This window comes from Rosa chinensis, chromosome 5, assembly GCF_002994745.2.
Source record: "Rosa chinensis cultivar Old Blush chromosome 5, RchiOBHm-V2, whole genome shotgun sequence".
In the NCBI taxonomy this organism is placed as follows: domain Eukaryota; kingdom Viridiplantae; phylum Streptophyta; class Magnoliopsida; order Rosales; family Rosaceae; genus Rosa; species Rosa chinensis.
The window spans coordinates 20,677,858-20,700,546 of NC_037092.1; the positions used below are offsets into that span (position 1 = coordinate 20,677,858).

General features: G+C 38.2%; 2 protein-coding genes across 2 annotated transcripts; both read right to left on the reverse strand.

Moving 5' to 3' along the window:
- On the reverse strand, positions 1-2,144 carry LOC112202265 (F-box/kelch-repeat protein At3g06240). The gene is made up of 2 exons (XM_024343208.2): positions 1,937-2,144; positions 1-1,187 (listed from the first exon to the last, which is right to left on the reverse strand). The coding sequence occupies exon 2, from the start codon at positions 1,124-1,126 to the stop codon at positions 95-97; it is 1,032 nt and encodes a 343-aa protein (XP_024198976.1). The 5' UTR covers positions 1,127-1,187; positions 1,937-2,144; the 3' UTR covers positions 1-94.
- Positions 2,145-3,194: 1,050 nt separating this feature from the next.
- LOC112167826 (auxin-responsive protein SAUR78) lies at positions 3,195-3,993 on the reverse strand. Its single transcript, XM_024304909.2, has one exon. The coding sequence runs from the start codon at positions 3,868-3,870 to the stop codon at positions 3,463-3,465; it is 408 nt and encodes a 135-aa protein (XP_024160677.1). The 5' UTR covers positions 3,871-3,993; the 3' UTR covers positions 3,195-3,462.
- Between the last annotated feature and the right edge of the window lie 18,696 nt (positions 3,994-22,689).

Genomic DNA, 22,689 nt, shown 5'->3' on the forward strand with positions numbered 1-22,689 from the left:
TACATAGAAGCTGGCAAGCACACACAATAATTTCTTCTTCTTTTTTGGTAACAAGGAGGCCCAAAAGGACCTAAGAAAGACCACACATGATAATTTAGTTCAGCCGAAAGTTTGGAGAAACAAGACTCTCCACATACACATCCACATAGAACGGAACCTGGAGGCCATTTGCCAATAAATTTTTACAAGTTCCATCCCTCGTACTGAACAGAAGTATTTCCCTACGGTTTCTTGCCACTACTATCTTGGTATTCTTCCAGTAACATAATGGCTGCAAAGAGAAAAAGGGTTCCGCAATCAAAATCTTGGTCCATGACTCCTTCACACCATACTCTTTCATAATCCAGAATATACGCTGCCTGTTATGATCATTGTGGTGTAGCAAACAAAGACAGTCCCTTAAGACGCCAGGTGTATACCTATTAGAATCTACAATAGATTCAGGTGGGGATAAGCCTGAGAACTTCTCTTCTGCTAAATCTAAAGCAGCAATTACAGGAAGATGATCAAGGCCCATGCACAACCAGTGGACAGCTCCGTTGAGAGGCGTCCCTGGATCATTCAAAAGATGTTTGTAAGGAAAGTCCTGAACACTTTTCCATGACTTGTTTTTCAGTGAAAAGATGAGCACATTGCGGCCCTTATAAATCTTAACAAACATGTAATCCTTGACAGAAGAAGCATAACCAAAACCATGTACATCATAACCCACTTCCTCTGGAGGATCAGCATGGCTTGACATGGGGCAATCTGGTACTCTCATGGACTCCCGAGTCGAAGGATTAAATACAAAGAATGTTTCTGGTTGAGGCATGATGCAGACTAAACCATTACAGGAACCAAGCATTTGAATCCACTGGTTGTTGACATCGCCTTTGAGAGGAAAATCAAGCTCTGAGGGTAACATATCGTCATCTATAGGTGCTTCTTGATCCAAGGAGAAGAGAGACTTATTGGAACTGAGAATAAGTTTCTGCTTCTGGTGTCGGCTGAGGTGGGTTGCAACAAAGTGGGGTTCATGGGTAAGATGGAGCCATGTCTTTGACACACACCTAAATCGACAGACAGACTTGGCAGGTAGTCGAGTGAGTATGTCTCTGATGGTATCCTGTGAAATTTTAGACATGCTTACTTTACTTGACACTGAAATATCAGATAGTGAGCAACTTGCTCCACCTCAATCTGGTCTGCACCACAGCCCAAAGATAAGCAAGGATAAGTTACATAATAGTGTGTGTGGAGGAAGAAGCACACATCAAAAATTAATCTTTATCAACCAGATAAAAATCCAACAAATTAATCCTTCTCCTCAGTTGGTTCTTTCAGTAAACCACTACATATTTTACGAAGAAAGAGGTTCCATCCCAAAGCAATCAGTCCAGTTTCTCAATTGGCTATGAATTAAGATCAACTGTCAAATAAAATTCAAAGCAGCACATTGATCTTTAAATCAGATAGAAAATTTGATCTCTAAATTAGTAATAAAACATGGATTTGTTAGAGCCCCAAATATTGAATAATCACCAAACTCATGCCCAGCAGGGTCTTTCTCTATTTCAATTCTTCTACATAAATCAGTAGCCAAAGACACAGTTTTTACCACAAAAACAATTAATCCAAGATCACAATCTGCCATCAGTTAATATTCACAGTCATAATAATATTCAAAGAGTGGAAATACTATACAAACTGATTCCAATGTCAAAAACTAAACATGGGTCTGTAACTTTCTGCAAGAAATTACAAACCTTCACACCAATATCAAAAGTCCAAGCCACAAAAACCCAATTTGAGATCAACCCATTTTCACAGATAGAATGAGCAAATTTGGGCAAAAGGGAACAAAGAGTCGCAGTTTGAATGCATCGAAACAGCAATAAATACCCAGAAATGACTCGAATGAAATAAACGAAGACACGGGTCAGAGCCCACTTACAGTCGCAGTCTGTCTTCTTCTCCCACCCTGAGTCGCTCAGAGCTGTTTGAGACTGGCAATACTTATTTCTCTGGTTGGAATTGATATTAATCACAACTTGAGAAGCAGAAATGAAGTCAAGAAATAGGGTCTTGGGTCTTCGGTGAAAAGCAGAAAGAATATGCCATGTAATAGTCTCCCAAACGGAATGAACCATGTCTAAGAATTTAAGTTAATTGTGTTTTTGAATTTTTGGTCGGTTTGTTTTTTAAATTTATGAAGCTGCTATATGTTTAAAGAGATTCCATATTTGCTTATCCTACCTGTTTATGTTTATCATGCTCGGATTGATTAACCTAAAAGCTTTACATTAATTTTTATCGTAAAACACAGCGAATATATCACTTTTGAAAACGACAATTCAGTCAGCATTGAACATTATATTATGTTACTCATGATTGACACTAATTTGTCTAACAAATTGTATGTCATATAATTCGTGTTTAGCGAGTTGTGTCATACCAAATTAAATTTATCAATCAACTTAATGATGGATGGTTTTTTTTTTTTTATACAAGAAAAAAAACTACAACTAAAAGCCACAAACACAACCCCCGCCCAGTTAATCTAGATAAAACACTAGAAACACAAAGACGGAGAGACAAGTTTAATTCTATCATGACCAAAGTCAGCTAACTTGATACATTTATGTTACTCATGCTCGACATTAATTTGATACATTTACATTTTTTATTTAACAAATTATATAATTCGTGTTTAGCAAGTTGTGTCATACCAAATCAAATTTATTAGTCAACTTAATGATGGGATCCTGTTATTGTATGAATAGTTATGATCGACTTAGTTAATCAACTTTTATTGACGAAATGTGGTATTTTTCGTAACCAAAAAGTAAACGTGCTAGTTTTCATCAATTGGGTATGATTTTCATATCATAGAAGATTAGCTACAAAAGCAAATGCACTAACAAGTAATTGTATTTATGAAGGGTTAGTAGTGAGGTTGAGGGGGAAACAGAAGTCTATTCTTGCACGTGATTACCACATGCACGATCTAATGACCTAAAAATTCATGCTGGCCCTTCCTCTAGGTCACTCTCCAAGCCTCTTTTAAGTTATAATGGAGGTGGCGGAGCCAGTGAACATTTGAATTTGGCCACAAGGCCCTTAATTGTAGCGACTATTCCGGAAACTCGGGGAGTATTTTGATGAGGTTATTGTGACTCCTTATTTTGCTAACTGCGACTAATAAAATTGAAAATACATTAACACACGATTTTGTATTTAAGAAATCATTAAGAAATATCATAGAGTGCAACCCCACTAGTTAACCACAAATATGATCAGTTGATCACACTAGCACATGATCCAATATCAAATTAAACACAATGGGTTAGAACTCGGAACAAGAATGCCTAACTAAACAGAATCAGTAATAGCATCATAAAGAGAAACCAAACCATTAAACAGGTTCCAATTAATTGACGCAGTCTCAAAACTAACTTGATCAATTCTATTCAATCAACATTAGAACTCATAGAGTGCAGCCAGTTCCTCCAAAGACTCTGAAGTACCACCAAAGCTTGGATCTCCATTTTCCAGCATCCATAACAAGTGATCAAAGAGAACCACCTCACACTTCACCAAGATATCCTCATGATCATGATCATCTCCTCGATTGTTATTTCGCTTATTCGATGACTTCTCGATCAAAGCATTCAACACAGGATGCTTCAGGTACTTGGAGCTGATCACGTAACGCTTTCTGGTGCTTCCAACAAATATAGTAGTTTGCTGATGATTCTCATTTATGATGTTGCCATCATACAAATCTTCTCTAGTCGATTTGGATCGTAGACTGTTATACGATGAAGATCTCCCTAGCTGGCTTGACAAGCTCTTGCACTTCCTTAATAGCAAACTGATCTTCTTCATATCTTCGCTTGGCTAATTTTTGAGCTAGCTAGAGATCAAAAACTCAGAAAAGAAAACATGGGAAAGCAGAGAGAGAGGGGGGCGGGTTTGTTGAGATCTATGGGAAGCTTGTGAAAGACTCAGAGATTAATGAGATATGTAAAGTGTGTTGTAAGATGGGAAGATTAAGTGGGTTTGGTTGGTGTGAAGTCTTTGTTTTCCGGTGCCAGAAAACTACTGTGGGGTCTATAGTAGCATCCAAACATTTTTGAGCGTGTCTCATCTAGGTTACACTCTTTTAGCCACCCCCTTGTTTCTTGAGTTAGAGGAGAGGAATTGAACTCTTAATCTAGTCTAGTTCTAACCTGATTATGTCCAAGAGCTACGACCCAAATTTTCAGCGTGTGGAGATAGGAGAAGATGCTTACATATTATCACAAAACCCTGAATGAGACATAAGTAAATTTGAATGACGAACCCGGTGAGTTTCTTGAATTTGCTTTGGTGAATCCAAAGCATTAGATTAGTGTCTGAAATGCACAATTTGCTTTCATCGTACGTACGTAGAACCTATTGCATACATGGTGAACCATAGTTTGCTTTGTCTTAATTTAGAAGCTATTGAGTTGGTGTTTCGAAGGCATTAAAATCCAGTGATTATTGACCTGAGTGGACTCGACTAGAGGGAAAGATGGACAGGCTTGGCCCAAGCACGAGCCATGACGTACGGCATGTCACGTAGAATATGATGCTATGGAACATACAAAATGATTATGATAATGTTCTTCAAATGCAACGGAGAGATACTCCAATCTAGGTAAAAACTCGCTATCAGGACTGATCCAAGTGGTCGGAGAATATGTACTTCAACCTAATAATTGGCGGGGAGCTATTAGTGATTGGAGATTTGCCGTGGCTGCAGCCGATCAAGGTAAAAACTATCGATCAGTGGACTATCTCAAAAGGGTTGTGCCACCTTGTGCGATACTTTGCTGGGTTTCAGATAGATATGCAAGACTTGGCTGCGAAACCAAGGAAAAGGCGCCTCATAGAACATTGAGCCACAAATATTATCCCAATATAATGAAAGAGAATCCGGAATATCGGTCGATTTACGAATCTTTCCAAGAAGCAGATGATTTGATCAAAGGGGATGATCGACAGTGGAGAATATGAACTTGGATGTTTGAAATTAGTGTAATGATTGTATGAGGCCAAGTTTTGGTGGGGGAAAGTCAATCTGGCTGAGTAATGTTTTAGTGTTTTAGAGCATTTTTAGCAATGCTCTCTATTCTAACTAGTTTTGAATTTATATTATTTTTAGGATGAAGATTAAATAGTTTAAATATATTTATATGTTGAGTTAATAGGAATATTTTAAATTATAGAGAGCCTCATCTCGCTCTCTATATTTAAGAGCGAGATAGCTAAAAGTTATAATAGAGAGCTACTTAGGAGTTTGATGCAACAGCTAAAATATATAAAAAACTAAACATGATCTCCAAAATAGCTAAGGAGCAAAAATAGAAAGTCTGTTAACGATGCTCTTAGATAGTAACGTGATAACAAAGAGAAAGATGATGAAAGGCTTGGGTAAGGATGTCATCTCTGGCCAATCTTATGGCTTTACAGTTTGGCGTAGTAAAGCAATACCTAGAGAAGGGCAAATGTAGCCTGGTTGAATAGTAGAAAATAAGAGTTCTATGTGGTTGTTATGCTTCGATATATTATTCATCTCCAAAATAGGAGGTTTATAAAGAGATACAAGTGTAATCCTAATAAGACAATATCTCCTACAATTATACAGAATATGTAACCTACTCACACAAGGAAAGTAAATATTTACAGAATATTCTACATGAATGGCTCAGGGTCTTTGATAAAACTACTAAGGGCTAGCAGACTCTAAAACTTATGGAAATCGAGGCATGCACCCTAGGGAAAGAAATGTGCCTATCGGCTGCCACATTATTCTTTACAATTGCCCACAATATAATCTTGTTTGATGGGTTTCGAAGATGGAGAGAGTCGCTCTCCACATTGGTGGGGGAGCGATGAAAACTCAATCCTTGTGCTGCATGTGGTTCTTAAGAAAGTTGTCAGAGGCACTCCAATTTGCCGAGTCCCAAATAAAAGAATGCCGGAGATCAGATCACCTACACAAGCTGGAACTTCAAGCTTGATAAAGAAAGATGCCAAGCAAGTGGAAGAAAAAGAAGCTAAACAGCACACTCACCAAGGGACACCTTCAACTCGAAATGAAGGAAATGGAAGGAAGTACTTGGAAAGATGAAGTCTGCACTTATGAGGCTGGAGATATCTTTGACCAAAACTATGTGGTTGCTAATACCCAAAAATCCATACATCATATAATGCTAAAAATGAATATACAACAAATCTTTGGAAGTGTTATTACGTTATCAAAAAGAGAGAAGAACAAATCTTTACAAGTGAAGGTCTATACCTCACACGAGAAAACATATTCAATAAGCAGGAAACATATTTCTAAATTCGTTAAAATATTTCAAATGTCACGCACTAGTATTAGAAAACCCTATACAGGGTGCTAATCTTGATAATTACACAAACGAGCATTTCTTCTTCGAAAAATTTGGAGAGACTAGGCTCTCCATATACAAATCATAACCGAATACCATGCGAAGGCTACCATTTTTCAAGAAACCTTTAGGCCTCGTTTGGTTGCCGGAAAGGAAATTGGTTTCTTTGTTTTTTTCCATGAGCATGGGAAAGTAAATTTCCCACTAGTTTCCCTACCAATATTTGGAACACCAGGAAAGTAATTGCAAAATGTATTTTACTTTCCTTTCCGATGTTTGGTTTGTGCATGAATAGGAAAGTAGGTAAACGTTAATTTTTCAATAATATTCTTATTATCAAAACATAAACAATTCAAGATTTAAAAGTTTCATGGATAAATTGGTAATAACAACCATTAAAATCATCTTTGGAGTATGTAATTAATATGCAATTAATGCAGGGAAAGTATGAGGGAAAATGAATCCCATGGGGTGTGGGAGGATCCATTTTCCCCCTATTTTCCCTTCATGCAGGAAAGTTGTTCCTTTCTTTGAGTGTGCCAAATAAAGAAAAGGATCAACTTTCCTTTCCCAACTTTTCCATTCCACGAACCAAACGAGACCTTATAACTTCCATTCTTCAGGTTGCCTAAAAGTATTTCCAATTGATTTCTCAAGAGTAATACTTTGGTATTATTCTAGTAACATAGTGGCCTCAAACACCAACTTGTTCGAGGATCAGTATTTATTAAAATCCTCTTCCAAGAATCCTTCACACCATACTCTTCCATAACCCAAAACGAGCACTACCAATTATCTTCATCCCACTGTAGTAAACAAAAGACACCCTCTCAAAACGCCAGTTTTATATTCCTGAAAATCTCTGATAGATTCAGGTGGGGGCAATTCTGAGGCCTTCTCCTCTGCTAAATCAAGAGGAACGATGATGGGGTCACCTCTAGGGTCCTTACATAACCAGTGGATAGCTTCGTTCAGAAGCATCCGTAGATCTATATTTAAATAGATATCAGGCAAGTCTTGAACCCTTTTCCATGATTTGGTTTTCAATGAAAAGACAAACACAATGCTTCGATTAATTGTGAAGAAACTTGTAGTCCTTGATAGATGGAGCACAACCCGAAACTATGTTCTAAAAAAAAATATGGGCACGGACCAACTCCAGGTTTTCAAGAATTTGACCAAATCTTGGAATAGAACGTCTTTAATGATTTAACCTCGGAATCTTCGAAAAATGTGATAGATAAGATGTAAATTCAATTCAATTCAATATATGGACACGGACCATGAATCCGGGTCGAATACAGTATTTCGGTTCAAAGCAATGCCGGAAACTCAAATAATCTATCGGATCCAAAACCTCTTCTTGGTTATTAATAAGGCTGCCACTTAGTTTGGTTACTACCAAATCGACTGAATACCAACCGATGTTTAAAATTTGGTCAACTAACTTTGGGTAACCGAGACTGATAAAACCAAAATCGAAAATTACTGAAAAAGTTTGTTTGGTTTCGATAAATACCGAATCTACCGATTATTTAAATATTAGTTTTATATACTACAGTTTTTAATATAAATACATGTATATTAAGAAATAAACATAAAAATTTTCATAATAGTATGAACATTACTACATAGACAACGTTAATAGTACATGTATTTTAAGTAACATGGTCAAAGGTCGTTAAATAACCTAGTTTTATTGAAAATGGCTAAAACTTGAAGTCATATGTACAAAAGAGAGCTACGATCACTTGATTTTAAACTCAAATCACATGGTAGTAATAAGTATTTAGCCAAATATTATCCCAATATCATGAAAGAGAGTCAGGGATTTCAGTCGATTTACGAATCGTTCTTAGAAGCCGATGATTTAATCAAAAGAGACGATCAACATTGTGAACTTGGATGTCTACAATAAGTGGTTTGTGGCATGGAATTGTAGTAGTTTACTGCATGAGGAGAAGTTTGGGTGGGGGAAAGCCAATCTAGCCAGAGTAATAATGTTCGTAGTGCATGCTTTAATTTAAAAAGTAAAGTAGTAACAAAGAGAAAGATGATGGAATAGAGGCTTGGCCGCTGGAGTAAGGATGAGAGAGAAAGACATTGCTGCTTTTGAACTTTGCTTTGGTGAATCCAAAGCATCAATATCCAAATGCATAATTTGATTTGTCTTAGGAGTGTGTCTAGAGTACGCCTTAAGATAATTTTGTGGCCTTCATTAAAAGAGCTCCCTTATTTTATCACCTTTGCTAGAGCGCAAACTTCTTTAGCTAAATGGCCACCCTTTTTCAAATTTCATTCTATTTATTTATTTTTTTTTTTTTTTTGTCGGAAGAAAAAAATATCGATAGAAGATTTTCGTGTTATGTATGACAAAATGTCACAAGTGAAGTCTTTAATTTAAACAAAGCCTGCCTTCGGTTGAATTGACTAGTAGTAATCTAACAATGACAAGAAAATGTGTATCAAGTACCCACTTCAATTGGGTTAGGGATTAAGAGGACAACCATTGCTCCATTAGTGTGTACAAGTGACAATATTATGGAAAGGAATACCAAATTCGCAATTAAAAAGCTTGTATGAAAAGGAAAAGGAAAAGGAAATACAGAGAACGGGAAAAAAAAAAAAGAAAAAAAAATCTGTTACTAAAAGCACGTGACCTTCACGTGAGGTTTAAATATAAAAGCGTGAGAGAGCATCGACGAAAGAAAACAGACTAAAACCAGAAACCTAGACACCCGCCCAATCTTAATCTTGATTTTCACTTTCTCAGCCATGGAAAATAAGCATTCCCTCACCTCACCATTCTCGACGACGAAGTTGCTATTAACGAAATCGGAAGGCTTTGGAAGATGGCTGCAAGCATCTTGGTACACTCTGCCTCTTCTTGCTTGAAGACTGGAAATGGCACTGAGCTTCTTGTAGGGGCATCCCTGAAAAGGTCGACAAACCAAGGTACCTCTTTTATTCTGGCTAACAGTGAGCTTCTTGCAGGGGCATCCTTGAAAAGGTCGACAAACCAAGGTATCTCTTTTATTCTAGTTAACAGTGAGGCTTTGCTAAGATGGGTTGTCAATGAAGAAAAACAAGAACCTGTACAAGAAGACACAATGAAGATTCTAATTCATTATATAGCATCAAGAATTCTATATGAAACACACGCCCATATCCTGTATCTTGATTCGGAGTTTGAGTTGTTAAACAGAGACAAGCGTGGTCCGTAGCCCACCATTGTACCGATACTGTCCCAACTTAACCACCTGTTAGGTGTTTGGTTTTAATCACAAAAGGCCTCGGTATAATTGGGTGAGATCCACCCACTTATAAGTTATATTTTATTTTTCACTTTTCCAATATGGGATCTTTCCTCTCCAACACGCCCACTCACGTGCAACCTAACTCTAGGTCTGCACGTGAAATTAATTAATCCAATTTCCACATTGAAAATTGGGACACAAGTCTCATATTGGAGACTTGGTCAATACAATCCAAGGCTCAGGAAACGATCGATCCTTAGGGGCCAAACGACCTATTGTTTGGCTTCTGGAAGTTTCTACCTATCGAAACGATCGATCGTTAGCTTCAAATGATCGATCGTTTGCATCATCTGCTTCTGCCTCAGTCTTTGCCTGTTGAAACGATCGACCGTTAGCTTCAAACAATCGATCATTAGCTTCAAACGATCGATCGTTTGTGTCGTCTGCTTCTGCCTCAGGAAAAGATCTATCGTTTGACCCAAACAATCGATCGTTTGTGTCGTCTGCTTCTGCCTTTGGAAACGATCTATCGTTTGATCCAAACAATAGATTGTTTTGTCCACTGGTTTCTGTCTGTCGAAACGATCGATCTTTAGGGTCAAACGATAGATCGTTTTTGGCTGTTTCAGAATCTCTTCCTTTAAATCGTTCCTCCAAATTTTCCAAGTCTTCAAAGACATCAAAATCAACAATAGGACGAGGATTCCCTTCACAACCTCTCTCTCCCTAAAGGGAAGACTGGGAAGCTCCCCATGAGTAATATGGCTCAGATTCATGGAACGAGACATCAAGAGATAGATGTACTATGTTGGTGAACGGGTCATAACATCTATAGCCCTTCTGAAACTCGGCATAACCTACAAAAATACATTTATTTGCACAGGGATCAAGTTTGCTCCAGTGTGGCTTTGGTATATCAACATGAGCTATGCACCCAAACACTCGGGGCGCCAAATTAGGCATAGAGGGGATGGTCAAAAGTGTATGAAGCTTTTGATGAGGATTCTGAAACTCAATTACCCGTAAAGGAGTACGGTTGATGAGATATGCTGCTAACTTCACTGTTTCTCTCGAATAGGACCGAGGTACATTCATGCCAAACAAGGAAGCCCGAACAACTTCCAGCAACTGCATGTTCTTCCATTCTGCCAAACCATTCTGTTGAGGAGTATAAGAGTTGGAGGTTTGATGACGAATCCTATGTGACCGACAAAACTCAATCATAGGGCCATTCACAAACTCTCCACCATTGTCATATTGAAACACTTTGATGGATTGTTGATACTGAGTTGTCACCATTTTGTGAAATTCGGTAAACATCCCAAATACTTCACTCTTATTCTTCAGTAATGACACCCACGTCATGTGAGTGCAATCATCAATAAATGTGACATAATATCGAGCTCTAGAAAGAGAAGGAATTTTTGCAGGACCCAGACATCAGAGTGAATTTTCATAAAAGGAACATGACTTTTATTAAGACTTGGTGAATATGAAATACGGTGGCTTTTGGCCAGTTCACAAATGTCACAATGGAAATCCAAATCACTGACAACCTAAAACAAATGAGGTTGCAGCTTCTCAGGATAACTAAAAGATAGATGACCTAAACGGCCATGCCATAACCATACAGCTTCCTTTGCATTCTCTACCCCATTAATCTGATTAGCTTGCCCAGTTGCCCCAAACGATGCTTCTGGTTCTCTCCAGTCTCTGTTAAATCCAGGTAGTATAATTTTCCCCTTCTAACACCATAACCAAGAATCAGTCGAGTCAGAATGTCCTGAAATACACAAAAAGATGGATAGAAGGTCATAATACATGCAAGTGCTAAAATAATTTGACCAACAGATAGGAGATTATAAGCTAGTGTTGGAACAACTAGGACAGATTCAAGGGATAACGTATCAGATAAAGCAATAGAACCTTCTCCAGTGACCGGAGTTGGAGTATCATCAGCAGTAGAGATAACATTTTGAGGACAATGTCTAAGGTGTTTCACAAGATTAGGGTCATTGGTCATATGATCAGATGCACCTGTATCAATTATCCATGTATTATTCAAAGTAACCTTACCCTTCATACCTGATTGCGTTACATTAGCGGAGGCATTGTCTAGATGCTCTTCCTCTGTAGTAGCAATGGCCGCCTTGCCTAGATTCTTTCGCGGTTTCTTGGTGAAGTCCCACCAATCAGGGTGGCCAATCACTTCATAGCACCGCTCCTTACTATGACCTAATTCCCCACAGACAACGGATTTTTTGTTTGCATATGGGTTTGGTTTACCTTGAGGACGGCGTGGAGAAAGACCTGAGAAGCCTGGAGGAGGACCCAGTTTGCGTTGAACAGCCATAACAGAAGATTCGGTAGGTACCGAACGCCCCATAGCTTGTTTCTCTGATTACACCTTGCGAATGTAAGCATAGCTCTGCTCCAAGGAGAATTTAGGCTCCTTGCGCAAGATTTCTCCACACACCTGATCATACTCTGGGTCTCAAAAACATGTGAACACACATCCGGGACATTGCTGAAGTTTCTTGAACTACAGCTGCAACATTATCATTCTGAGAGGCCACCCCTTTGATCAATCTCCTGGAATATTGCCACTAACTCATTGTAGTAGGTTGGAATGGGCAGTCCATTCTGCTTTGGTTCAAAACACTTTTTGTTCAACTCAAAGATTCGGGTTTCATCAGAATCATCATAAAAGGTTTTCTCTACAGCTTCCTAAATATCTTTTGCAGTAAGAAGACGAATATACCGGTTCATAAGAGAGGATTCCATGGAGTCAATGAGCCAACTTTTCACCTTTTCATTGTCTGTGGCCCAAGCTTCATACTCTGCAGAATTCATGGCGGGTTCAGCCTTTACTCCGGTCAGATAACCAACCTTCCTTCGTGCTCCAATGTGCATTCACATAAGAGGAGCCCATATGGTGTAGGTGGATTCATTCAAGACTACACTTGTGGGGAAAGCAGAGTTGTCTTGTTAGGTGGTGTAGTGGTGATGGATGATTTGTGAGGATGGCACCATTGCCTTCTCGGGACTTGACTATTTGCCTTCAATTACAAGTCCGGCCATGGAGGAATTTGGGATTTTTTTTCAAGATTGGTTTTTTCTAGGGTTTCAAAAAAAATGGTGGTTTTGAAATTCAGGAATGGCTTGATTTTAATCGTGGTGGTACGCAGCGGTTTGTGGTGTGCTTTGGGATTCAGGATTCAAAGGATGCAGGCAAGTTCAAAGGATTGAAGCTGACTCTGATACCATGTGAAACAGCGACAAGCGTGGCCCCTGGCCCACCATTGTACTGATACTATCCCAACTTAATCACATATTAGGTGTTGGGTTTTAATCACAAAAAGCCTCGGTACAATTGTGTGAGATCCACTCACTTATAAATTATATTTTATTAGTCACTTTTCCAATGTGAGATATTTTCTCTCCAACATGAGTGGGTAGTCCACAACTCAGAACCCTCCACCTCACCTTTGGAAGAAATTTTTTCTGATTTGAAAAAGACAGAGAGAGATCTAGAGGTACTGAAATATAGATGTGATATCCTCAATGCCTTAGACAACAAGGCTGACCCTGAATTAGCAGAAGAGACGAAGGCGAGGGAGATGGAAGCGCACAAGCCATGAAGGTTTATGTAAACCGCGATCCGGATTCGCGGTCAGTGTCCATAGATGGAATTTATTTGAATTTACATTTTATTTATCACATTTTTCGAGGATTAATCCTAGGTTAAAACATAAAAGAGGTTCTGTTCCAAGAGTTGGTCGAATTCTGTGGGAATTTGGAATTCCGTTGTCAATTAGAAAATAGGAAAAGACCCGTAAATCCATCCTCTATAAATTCATCGTCTGATTGACTCTCTATGCCTCCCAACTCCATTTTAAGGCCCCTCACGTTTTGGTGGAAAAGATTCAATATTTAGTCGAAGAACTTCAATTTATCCAGTTCTTTTTTATCTGCAGAAGCTACCGGAAGACACACTTTCACTGTAAGTGGGATTTCTGAACTCTTCTCTTTCTCTTTGCTATACTTTTTGAGCATGAATATTGGGTTGATCTCGAATTGTGTTTATGTCTTGTATCCTCAAAATTCTTGTAAAGGATTTGATTTGAATTTCCTAACTGGGTCTGTCAGGCTTAGGGCTGTCAATTTCGACACGACCCGATAACATGACTCGAAAACCGCACAAAATAAAGCGGGTTGAACCCACACGATTAAAAAGCTGGTTGGTCGTGGGTCAACCCGTCATGACCCATTTAATATGGGTCGGCCACGGGTCAACCCACCAACACGAAGTGAACCCTTATAACCCGATTATGCTATACTTCATCTTGATATTTTCGACGTTGAGACTTGAGAGTATTTGATCATAAGATTAAACAATTTAAAATATTTTGCTTTATAATTATTGGATTTAATTATTTATGAATTATATATTATTATTTATATTCTTCATCTTGTGAAGTTTTTAGTGAATTTAATCAATTTTTACATTTTTTTAGTTAAATGGGTCACATTGTTAACCCTTAAATAAGTCATTTTGTCAAACACGACACAACATATTTATTAAATGGGTTAAGAGGATTGGAAACGGGTAACGCATTTAATAAATAGGTTGGGTTTTGGTTTAAATTTTCGACACGATTATTAAGTTGGGTTTGGGTTTGTATCTTGCGACACGACAAATACCTTGATCTGACACGAACCCAACCCGACACGACCCATTGACAGCTCTAACTCAGGCTTCTGAAAAGTAGGGAGACCCATGTTTGGTTCCCGCTTGGAATCAATTTTTGAATGTTGACGGGGTTGGGATGTGCAGAATTTGCAGCCTATGAATACAAATTAGAATCGTGAACCTTGATTTGTGATAAATGCTCATTCTTTGACAAGTAGAGTCATTTAATAATCATCCATGTAAAACAAGTAGAAAAGAGGAAAACACCTTAAGAGTAGTATCATCAAGATTGATTTCTGACAGTCTGCTTCTTCCTTGATAAAGAGATGATGTGTTGAAATCCAAACTAAAACCAAAGAATAATAACCTCACCTGTTTGTATATGACTATATGGTTGTTCTAGATTAATTACTCATGATGTAGTTTTATGCTTGGCATGTAGTTACTTGTTAGATATGATTAATGTTTGGCTGTGTTGCATATCAGATTTAGGTGCTACGAAGTTGGTCACCTCGGATATGTCAGTGACGATTTCCGCAAGATACCATTGAAGAGATACTCTCTCGACTTCCTGCCAAGTCTGTGGGTCGATTCAGGTGCGTATCAAAGTCATGGCACCATCTTACCACCCAACCAGACTTCATCGACTCCCACCTCAAGCGACAGATACAGAAACTCATTTTCAGTTCTATTAGGTCTTTCTTCTCCTTGGACTATGAAGGTCAAGATATGGTACCCTTAGAGCTTGATTTTCCACTCAATTACCCTCACAACCAAGGGCCAGTTGATATGTTTGAATTGGCTCATGTAATGGTTTGGTCTGCATCATACCTCAACCACTAACCTTTGTTATATTCAACCCCTGCACAGGAGAATCCTTGAGAATACCGCATTTCCCTGTTTCAAGCCTTCCCTGTTATTCATGTATATATTACTATAATGCACACAGTTTCGGCTATGCTCCATCTATCAAAGACTACAAGTTCGTCACAATTTATGAACAAATTGTGTTCGTCTTTTCATTGAAAACCAAAACATGGAAAAGGGTTCAAGACTTGCCTTATATGTATTTAAAGAGAGATCCAGGGACACATCTGAACGAGCTATCCACTGGTTATGTCAGGACCCTGGAGGTCACCCTGTCATTGCTGCTCTTGATTTAGCAGAGGAGAAGTTCTCGATATTGTCCCCACCTGAATCTGTCAGAGATGATCGGGAATATAAAACTGGCGTTTTGAGAGGGTATCTTTGTTTGCTCCAGCGGAATGAAGGTAATTGGCCATGCTTGTTTTGGATTATGGAAGAGTACGGTGTGAAGGAATCTTGGAAGAGGTTTTTAATAGGTACTGGTCGGAGAACAAGTTTGTCTTCGAGGCCACTATGTTACTGGAAGAATACCAAGGTATTACTCTTGAGAAATCAATTGGAAATACTTTTGGGCAACCCCAAGAATGGAAGTTGTAAAGGTTTCTTGGATTATGGCTGCCTTCGCTTGGTTTTCGATTCTGATTTGTATGTGGAGAGCCTAGTCTCTCCAAATTTTCCGAAGAAGAAATGCTCGTGTAATCATGTTAAACCAAAGTTGCAGCACTGTACAAGATTTTCTTCTACTGCTAGTGCTTCACTTTTGAATTATTGTAACAAAATTGGCTAATATGTTTCCTGCATATTGAATCTGTTCCCTTGTTTGAGGTGTAGACCTTCACTTCTAAAGATTTATTATGTTATTCATTTGTAGCATTATATGAGATATTCAAGAATTAGCATTATATGAGGTATTCGTTCCTGCAGCTGGACTTGGTCCAGCAGATTGGCAAATCAGGCTGCAGACCATGCTGCCTGGTTGGCTCGCAAGAAGAAGTGTCTGGCTGATTGGTTGATTCAGCCTCCTTCGTCATTGTCCCATATCCTCCTTTCTTCGTCTTTGTCTCATATCCTCCTTTCTGACGCAGTTCACACTCCTTAGTTTGTTTACAGCTTTGTTTGTTTGGGCAGTGTCTTCTCTGTATCAGTTTGCTCTGTACGTTGGTTGGTTTTTAATGCATTTCTCCTTTGTCAAAAAAAGAAGAAGAAAAAAGAATTAGAATCATGAGTTCTATGAAGCATAGATTTTAAACGAGTTCCATATGTTTTTTTTTTTTTTGAAAGAAGCTCCATATGTTTTAAAATCAAGTAAATTTATTTGTTTTTATATGTTCCGGGTGTTTTAGAGTAGAGGAGAGCATAAGATACATATAAGAAACGCGTGAAAGTAGTTCAAGTCGCGAGAAGTGGAGCAATCAATATAAGAGACTTTTACATGAAGTTGTCACATTGTGCGAGGATCCTATTAACCTAAACAATTGTGCGACGATACACCGTCACACGTCATTGTTTTAATAACTTACATATACAAATAAGAGAAAACAAATACAAATAAGAAAAAACAAAAATTGAACAATACATGCATATATATTAGCAGATCTGCTTTAGAATAGAGAAAAACAAAAGAAGGATTGAAGTCATTGAACAGTGCAGGTCGTGCACCAAGTGTCCAAGTGTATGACCTAGAGAATCAACAATAATTCCCTATAAGAATCATAACTGAGCACATACGGTCTCGAACACTAAATTTGATGAACAATGGGAGCAATTACCCTAGAGAAGCCGAAAGTTGGGGTCTTTATCAATGGGTTGTTAAGCTCGTTTAATTGACGAGGCGCATCGAGATCATGATGGAGACTTGGGAGAGCTTTGAATTGGGAGCATGCAACGGGGAAAGACGAAGACCAAAGGACCAAAAGAAGGTAATTATTCTACTGTTCCAAATATCACTCGAATTTGGTGGAAACTTTACACAGAGTGGAAAAAAAAATTAAATTAAAAAATTAATTTTGTATATAGGTCCGTGACATCAATTTGGACAACTACGTGTACCATAGTCCAAGATCATGTCCCTATAATTTTTCTCCGAAAGAAAAGTGGAGAATCAATGAAGCGGTGGAACAGACCAAAAACATAACAGAAAGGCAAAATGGTCAGAGCACTTTGTTCATAAGAAATGGTTGCTCACACAGTCACAAGGAGGTAGAGGAGCCTTCTTCTTTTTTCTTTTTTTTTAAGGACGAGATAGAGAAAATTATGATGCGTATTACATTTCAACAATTTTGTATGAAATATGAGTGAGAGGCAAGTCACACTTTAAATCTCGCTAAGACATACAGATCCAAGAAGAGAAGAGTTTGGCAGTGTTGCCAATTATTGAGGCTTTTGAAGTTGATGTCGTAAATGACTGAAGGTATCACATAGTGACTAAGAATTTTGCGGTCATTCATGTTTTAGATATAATATCAAGGGTTGAGATTAAAAGAATGAATTGTAAGTGTTTTAATCTCAACTCTTGAAATTAATTCTAAGAGTGGGTGTCCACGAAATTCTTAATCATCTAGTGACTGTACGATTATCACTATATGCTATAACAATTTTTTTGCTTACTCCTAGAGCAAAGCTGTTATCGTGAGCTTAATGAGCCAAAAATGAATTAAATGAGTCGGCCAATTTATTTTTATGAGTGAAATTAGCCTTAAAAATTAAACGCGGCATAAACATGGCCGCGACTTGCTTATTAAATTGATTTGAGTAAAATAAACCTGGGTTATTACCTGCGTGATTCAAATCCCCATTTAAACCTGGGTTCTCGATCTTCGGTCAGTTTCATATATTACAAAATTCCCTGGCATTGATACAGCGCTAACTTTTAATTTTGATTTTGCTTACACATACCGGAGAATAACTCTGCTGCTGAAGAGCGGCACTGCATCTTGGTCAGTTGCCAAAAGAATAGTTGCTTGAAACTGATAACCGTAAGGAGAGTTCTTGGATGTGGGCCTGTACGTGTGAATAGACATTCAACAGCAATGCCTCAGCACCATACACCTCAGTAAAGGTCAGTAATTAAACACTGTGTGCTATGTTGATTGGTGTTGTTTCTCTTCAGTTGGACTGCTTTTTACAAAACATATATCTCCTATAATGCATTCTGGCAAGGAAATTGTGATCTAAAAGTTCATCTCAAGTAAATGAAATAATACGAACTGCAATATCACTCAATGTCGTACTTGTTGTTTCAAAAATTTTCACTTGCTCTACATTTTTCTAGCTTGGTCATCATCTAAGTCACAGTAGACTAAACTAGCTAGGCTATAAGACCATCTCATTCCATGGCTCTTCAATCTTCAAGTTTGTTGAAATCACAATATACTTAGGGCTGGCATTTTCAGCCGAGACAAACCAACCAACCGAGTTCGAGCCGAACCGGAAAAGTTGGTAGCCGACCATGTTGGTAACCGAAAGTTTGGTATGGTAGTACCGAACCGAGAGTGATATATTGGTACTAAATTTTAGACATATACGGTATACCGTACCGAACCGTATATTGTATATATTATTTATTTATTTAAATATATTTTATATATATCGATCTGAACCGTTGATTATTATTAGTTTTATTTCATATTAAATTATAACCGTTCGATTTTAAATTTTCCAAACCCTAAGGGGGGTTAGATCGAGCCCTCTCTCAGTCTCTCTTAGACCCGAACCCTCTCCGCCTCAGCGCCTCTCGACCTTTCCTTCAACCCTTTGAAGTGATGATGTTCGAACTATCCAAGAATCGAACCCAAAGATAAGAGATTCATGTCCTAGCTAGTGTCCTACGGCCGGTGAGTTTTCCCTAAGACTCATTCAATTTTTGTTTCAATTTTAGCTAGAAGAGCATGGATTCATTCGATTCATGTTCTAAATTGAGTAATCTTTAAGACTCTAATGCTTTTGCTGCTTTGCATCTTGCTGCCGTGGATCTCAAGTGGAATGAGTCTCTGTTGCCATTAATCTCAAGTGGTATCTATGAGTTTTTAACCTATGATTTCATGCTCTTTCTTTACCAATATGTTCTCGGTTTTCATGGTTTCCCTTCTGTGCTTGCAGGAACAGGAGGACCAAGGACTGAGTTTGAGTGTTTGAGACTTTGAGGGAGACGAAGGCAAAGTCACTGCACAATCATTAATTCGTATTATGCATAATTGATAATTCTTTGTAGATTTGATTTGCAACAATTGTGGTAGGTTTGATTTATGAGTAATAGATACATCTCATCTTGAGAATAAGGTAGAATTAGTAATAGCCTGGACTAATACCTCTTCGAAATAATGTCAAATGAATGATGAATTAGTAATTTTGAGTAATGTCAGTACTCACTATCTATATGTGATGGCTGTAGGTAGAATTAAGACTGAAGAAAATATAGTCATGTACCTGTGAATTGTTATGTTCTTCGTAAATTTTAAGTTTGTTTTTCTTACTGTGCTTTTCAGGTGTTGTTCCAATCTCAGAAATTCAAGTAATCATCTAATCAATGCCGGCTTAGACCTGGAGCAATGTATCATTTCATTCATTTGTGTGAAGTGTGAACTATGAGTGTTTGAATTAGAAATTGTATGAACTATGAAGTGATGATGAGATGAACTGAAGTTGATGTATTACTACTGAACTGATGATGAGATGAAGATGAACTAAAGTTTGTATTGCTTTATTTGCTTATGGTTGAACTGAAGTGATGATGAGATAAAGTGTTGAACTTTGCTTATTTTTCATTTGCAGATTTGCTTATGGTTGGGCCTTTAAATTCATATGATTATTGGAGTTTTTCATTTGTTGGATAGGTTTGGCCGTTTGGGCTTTTACAATTGCAGTTAGGCCAGAGCTGAAAGCTGGCCCATTCTTAAAGTCGGTTAGAGGCCCAACCAACTGATACCAACCAGCTATCTCGGTATACCGACTTTTTGGCTGGTAATTGGTAGCCCATTTTGTGTACCAACAATGTTCGGTTCGGTAGGTGGTATTAGGCTTCAAGGTCCTGTACCGAACTGAACCCAGCCCTGCAGTAGGTAGGCTATAAGATCATCTCATTCCAAAGCTCTTCAATCTTCAAGTTTGTTGAAATCATTGTCCCTCCAAAGCTCTTCAATATAAGAGTCCAACATGAATCCCCAGGCTTCTGTCTCTTGAACACTAGAAGCTACGTTAGGGTCACTCCAGAGTTTTGAAACAAACACTGCTATCTCTTCTGCTAATTCAGGGTCAGCCTTGTTGTCCAAGGCATTGAGGATATCACATCTATATTTCAGTACCTCTAGATCTCTCTCTGTCTTTTTCAAATCAGAAAAAAATTTCTTCGAAAGGTGGGGTGGAGGGTACTGAGTTGTGGACTACCCACTCAAACTCCAAATCAAGATACAGGATATGGGCATGTGTTTCATATAGAATTCTTGATGCTATATAGTGAATTAGAATCTTCATTGTGTCTTCTTGTACAAGTTCTTGTTTTTCTTCATTGAAAACCCATCTTAGCAAAGCCTCACTATTAGCTAGAATAAAAGAGGTACCTTGGTTTGCCGACCTTTCAGGGATGCCCCTACAAGAAGCTCGGTTCCATTTCCAGTCTTTAAGTAAGAAGAGGCAGAGTGTACCAAGATGCTTGCAGCCATCTTCCAAAGCCTTCCGATTTCATTAATATCAGCTTCGTCGTCGAGAATGGTGAGGTGAGGGAATGCTTATTTTCCATGGCTGAGACAGTGAAAATCAAGAAGTACGAGTGTCGTACAATCATACTCAATAGTTAGATTAAATTAGGCCAATAAAATACTCAATAGTTAAGCAATTATGAAGATATGATTGTATTTTTAACCACTTATCACCCCTACAAGAAGCTCGGTTCCATTTCCAGTCTTTAAGTAAGAAGAGGCAGAGTGTACCAAGATGCTTGCAGCCATCTTCCAAAGCCTTCCGATTTCATTAATATCAGCTTCGTCGTCGAGAATGGTGAGGTGAGGGAATGCTTATTTTCCATGGCTGAGACAGTGAAAATCAAGATTGAGACTGGGCGGCTGTCTGGGTTTTGTTTTCTTTCGTCTCCAGGAAAAAGACGATGATGCTCTCTCGCGCTTTTATATTTAAACCTCACGTGAAGGTCACGTGCTTTTAGTAACAAAATTTGTTTTCCTTCTTTTTTTCTCGTTCTTAGTATTTCCTTTTCCTTTTTCTTTTCATAACAAGCTTTTTAATTGCGAATTTGGTATTCCTTTCCATAATATCGTCACTTGTACACACTAATGGTTGTCCTCATAATCCCTAACCCAATTGAAGTGGGTACTTGATACACATATTTTCTTTTCATTGTTAGATTACTACTAGTCAATTCAACCGAATGCAGGCTTTGTTTAAATTAAAGACTTCACTCGTGACATTTTGTCATACATAACACGAAAATCTTTTATCGATATTTTTCTTCAGACAAAAAAAAATAAAAAATAAAAAGAATGACATTTGAAAAAGGGTGGGCATTTAGCTAGAGAAGCCCGCGCTCTAACAAATTAAATTAATAAAGTAAGGGAGCTCTTCTAATGAAGGCCACGAAATTATCTTAAGGCGTACTCCAAACGCACCCCTAAGACAAATCAAATTATGCATTTGGATACTAATGCTTTGGATTCACAAATCAAATTATGCATTTGGATACTAATGCTTTGGATTCACCAAAGCAAAGTTCAAAAGCAGCAATGTCTTTCTCTCTCATCCTTACCCGAGCGGCCAAGCCTCTATTCCATCATCTTTCTCTTTGTTACTACATTACTTTTTAAATTAAAGTGCGCATTACGAACGTTATTACTCTGATGAGATTGGCTTTCCCCCACCCAAACTTTGCCTCATGCAGTAAACTACTACAATTCCATGCCACAAACCACATATTAATCATCGGCTTCTAGGAACAATTCGTAAATCGACTGAAATCCCTGACTCTCTTTTCATGATATTGGGATAATATTTGTGGCTCATTGTTCTTTGAGGCGCCCTTTCCTAAGTTTAGCAGCCAAGTCTTGTAGAACTATTTGAAACTCAGCTTTCTGTCTAGCAAAGTATCGCACAAGGTTCCCTATAGAGTCATCATATCGACAAAGGTGGCACAACTCTTTTGCGGTAGTCTACTGCACATCTCCAATCACTAATAGCTTCCTACCAATTATTAAGTTGAAGTACTCCGGCCACTTGGATCAATCCTGATAGCGCCAACCTATGAATGTGTTTTTACTTAACAAGATTGGAGTATCTCTCACTTGCATTTGAAGAACAACATTATCGTGATCATTTTGTATATTCCATAGCATCACATTCGTCATGGTTCGTGCTTGGCCAAGCCTGTCCAGCTTTCGCCAAGATTTTCTCGTTTTGGAACCTATTACAGTAGAGTCTCGAGTGCACTTTTGAGTGAATCTAAAGCATTAGTGTGTCTCACATG

Bases quoted from the DNA above. Each gene is read 5' to 3' on its own strand.
- LOC112202265 (XM_024343208.2), bottom strand. From the start codon at position 1,126: ATGTCTAAAATTTCACAGGATACCATCAGAGACATACTCACTCGACTA.
- LOC112167826 (XM_024304909.2), bottom strand. From the start codon at position 3,870: ATGAAGAAGATCAGTTTGCTATTAAGGAAGTGCAAGAGCTTGTCAAGC.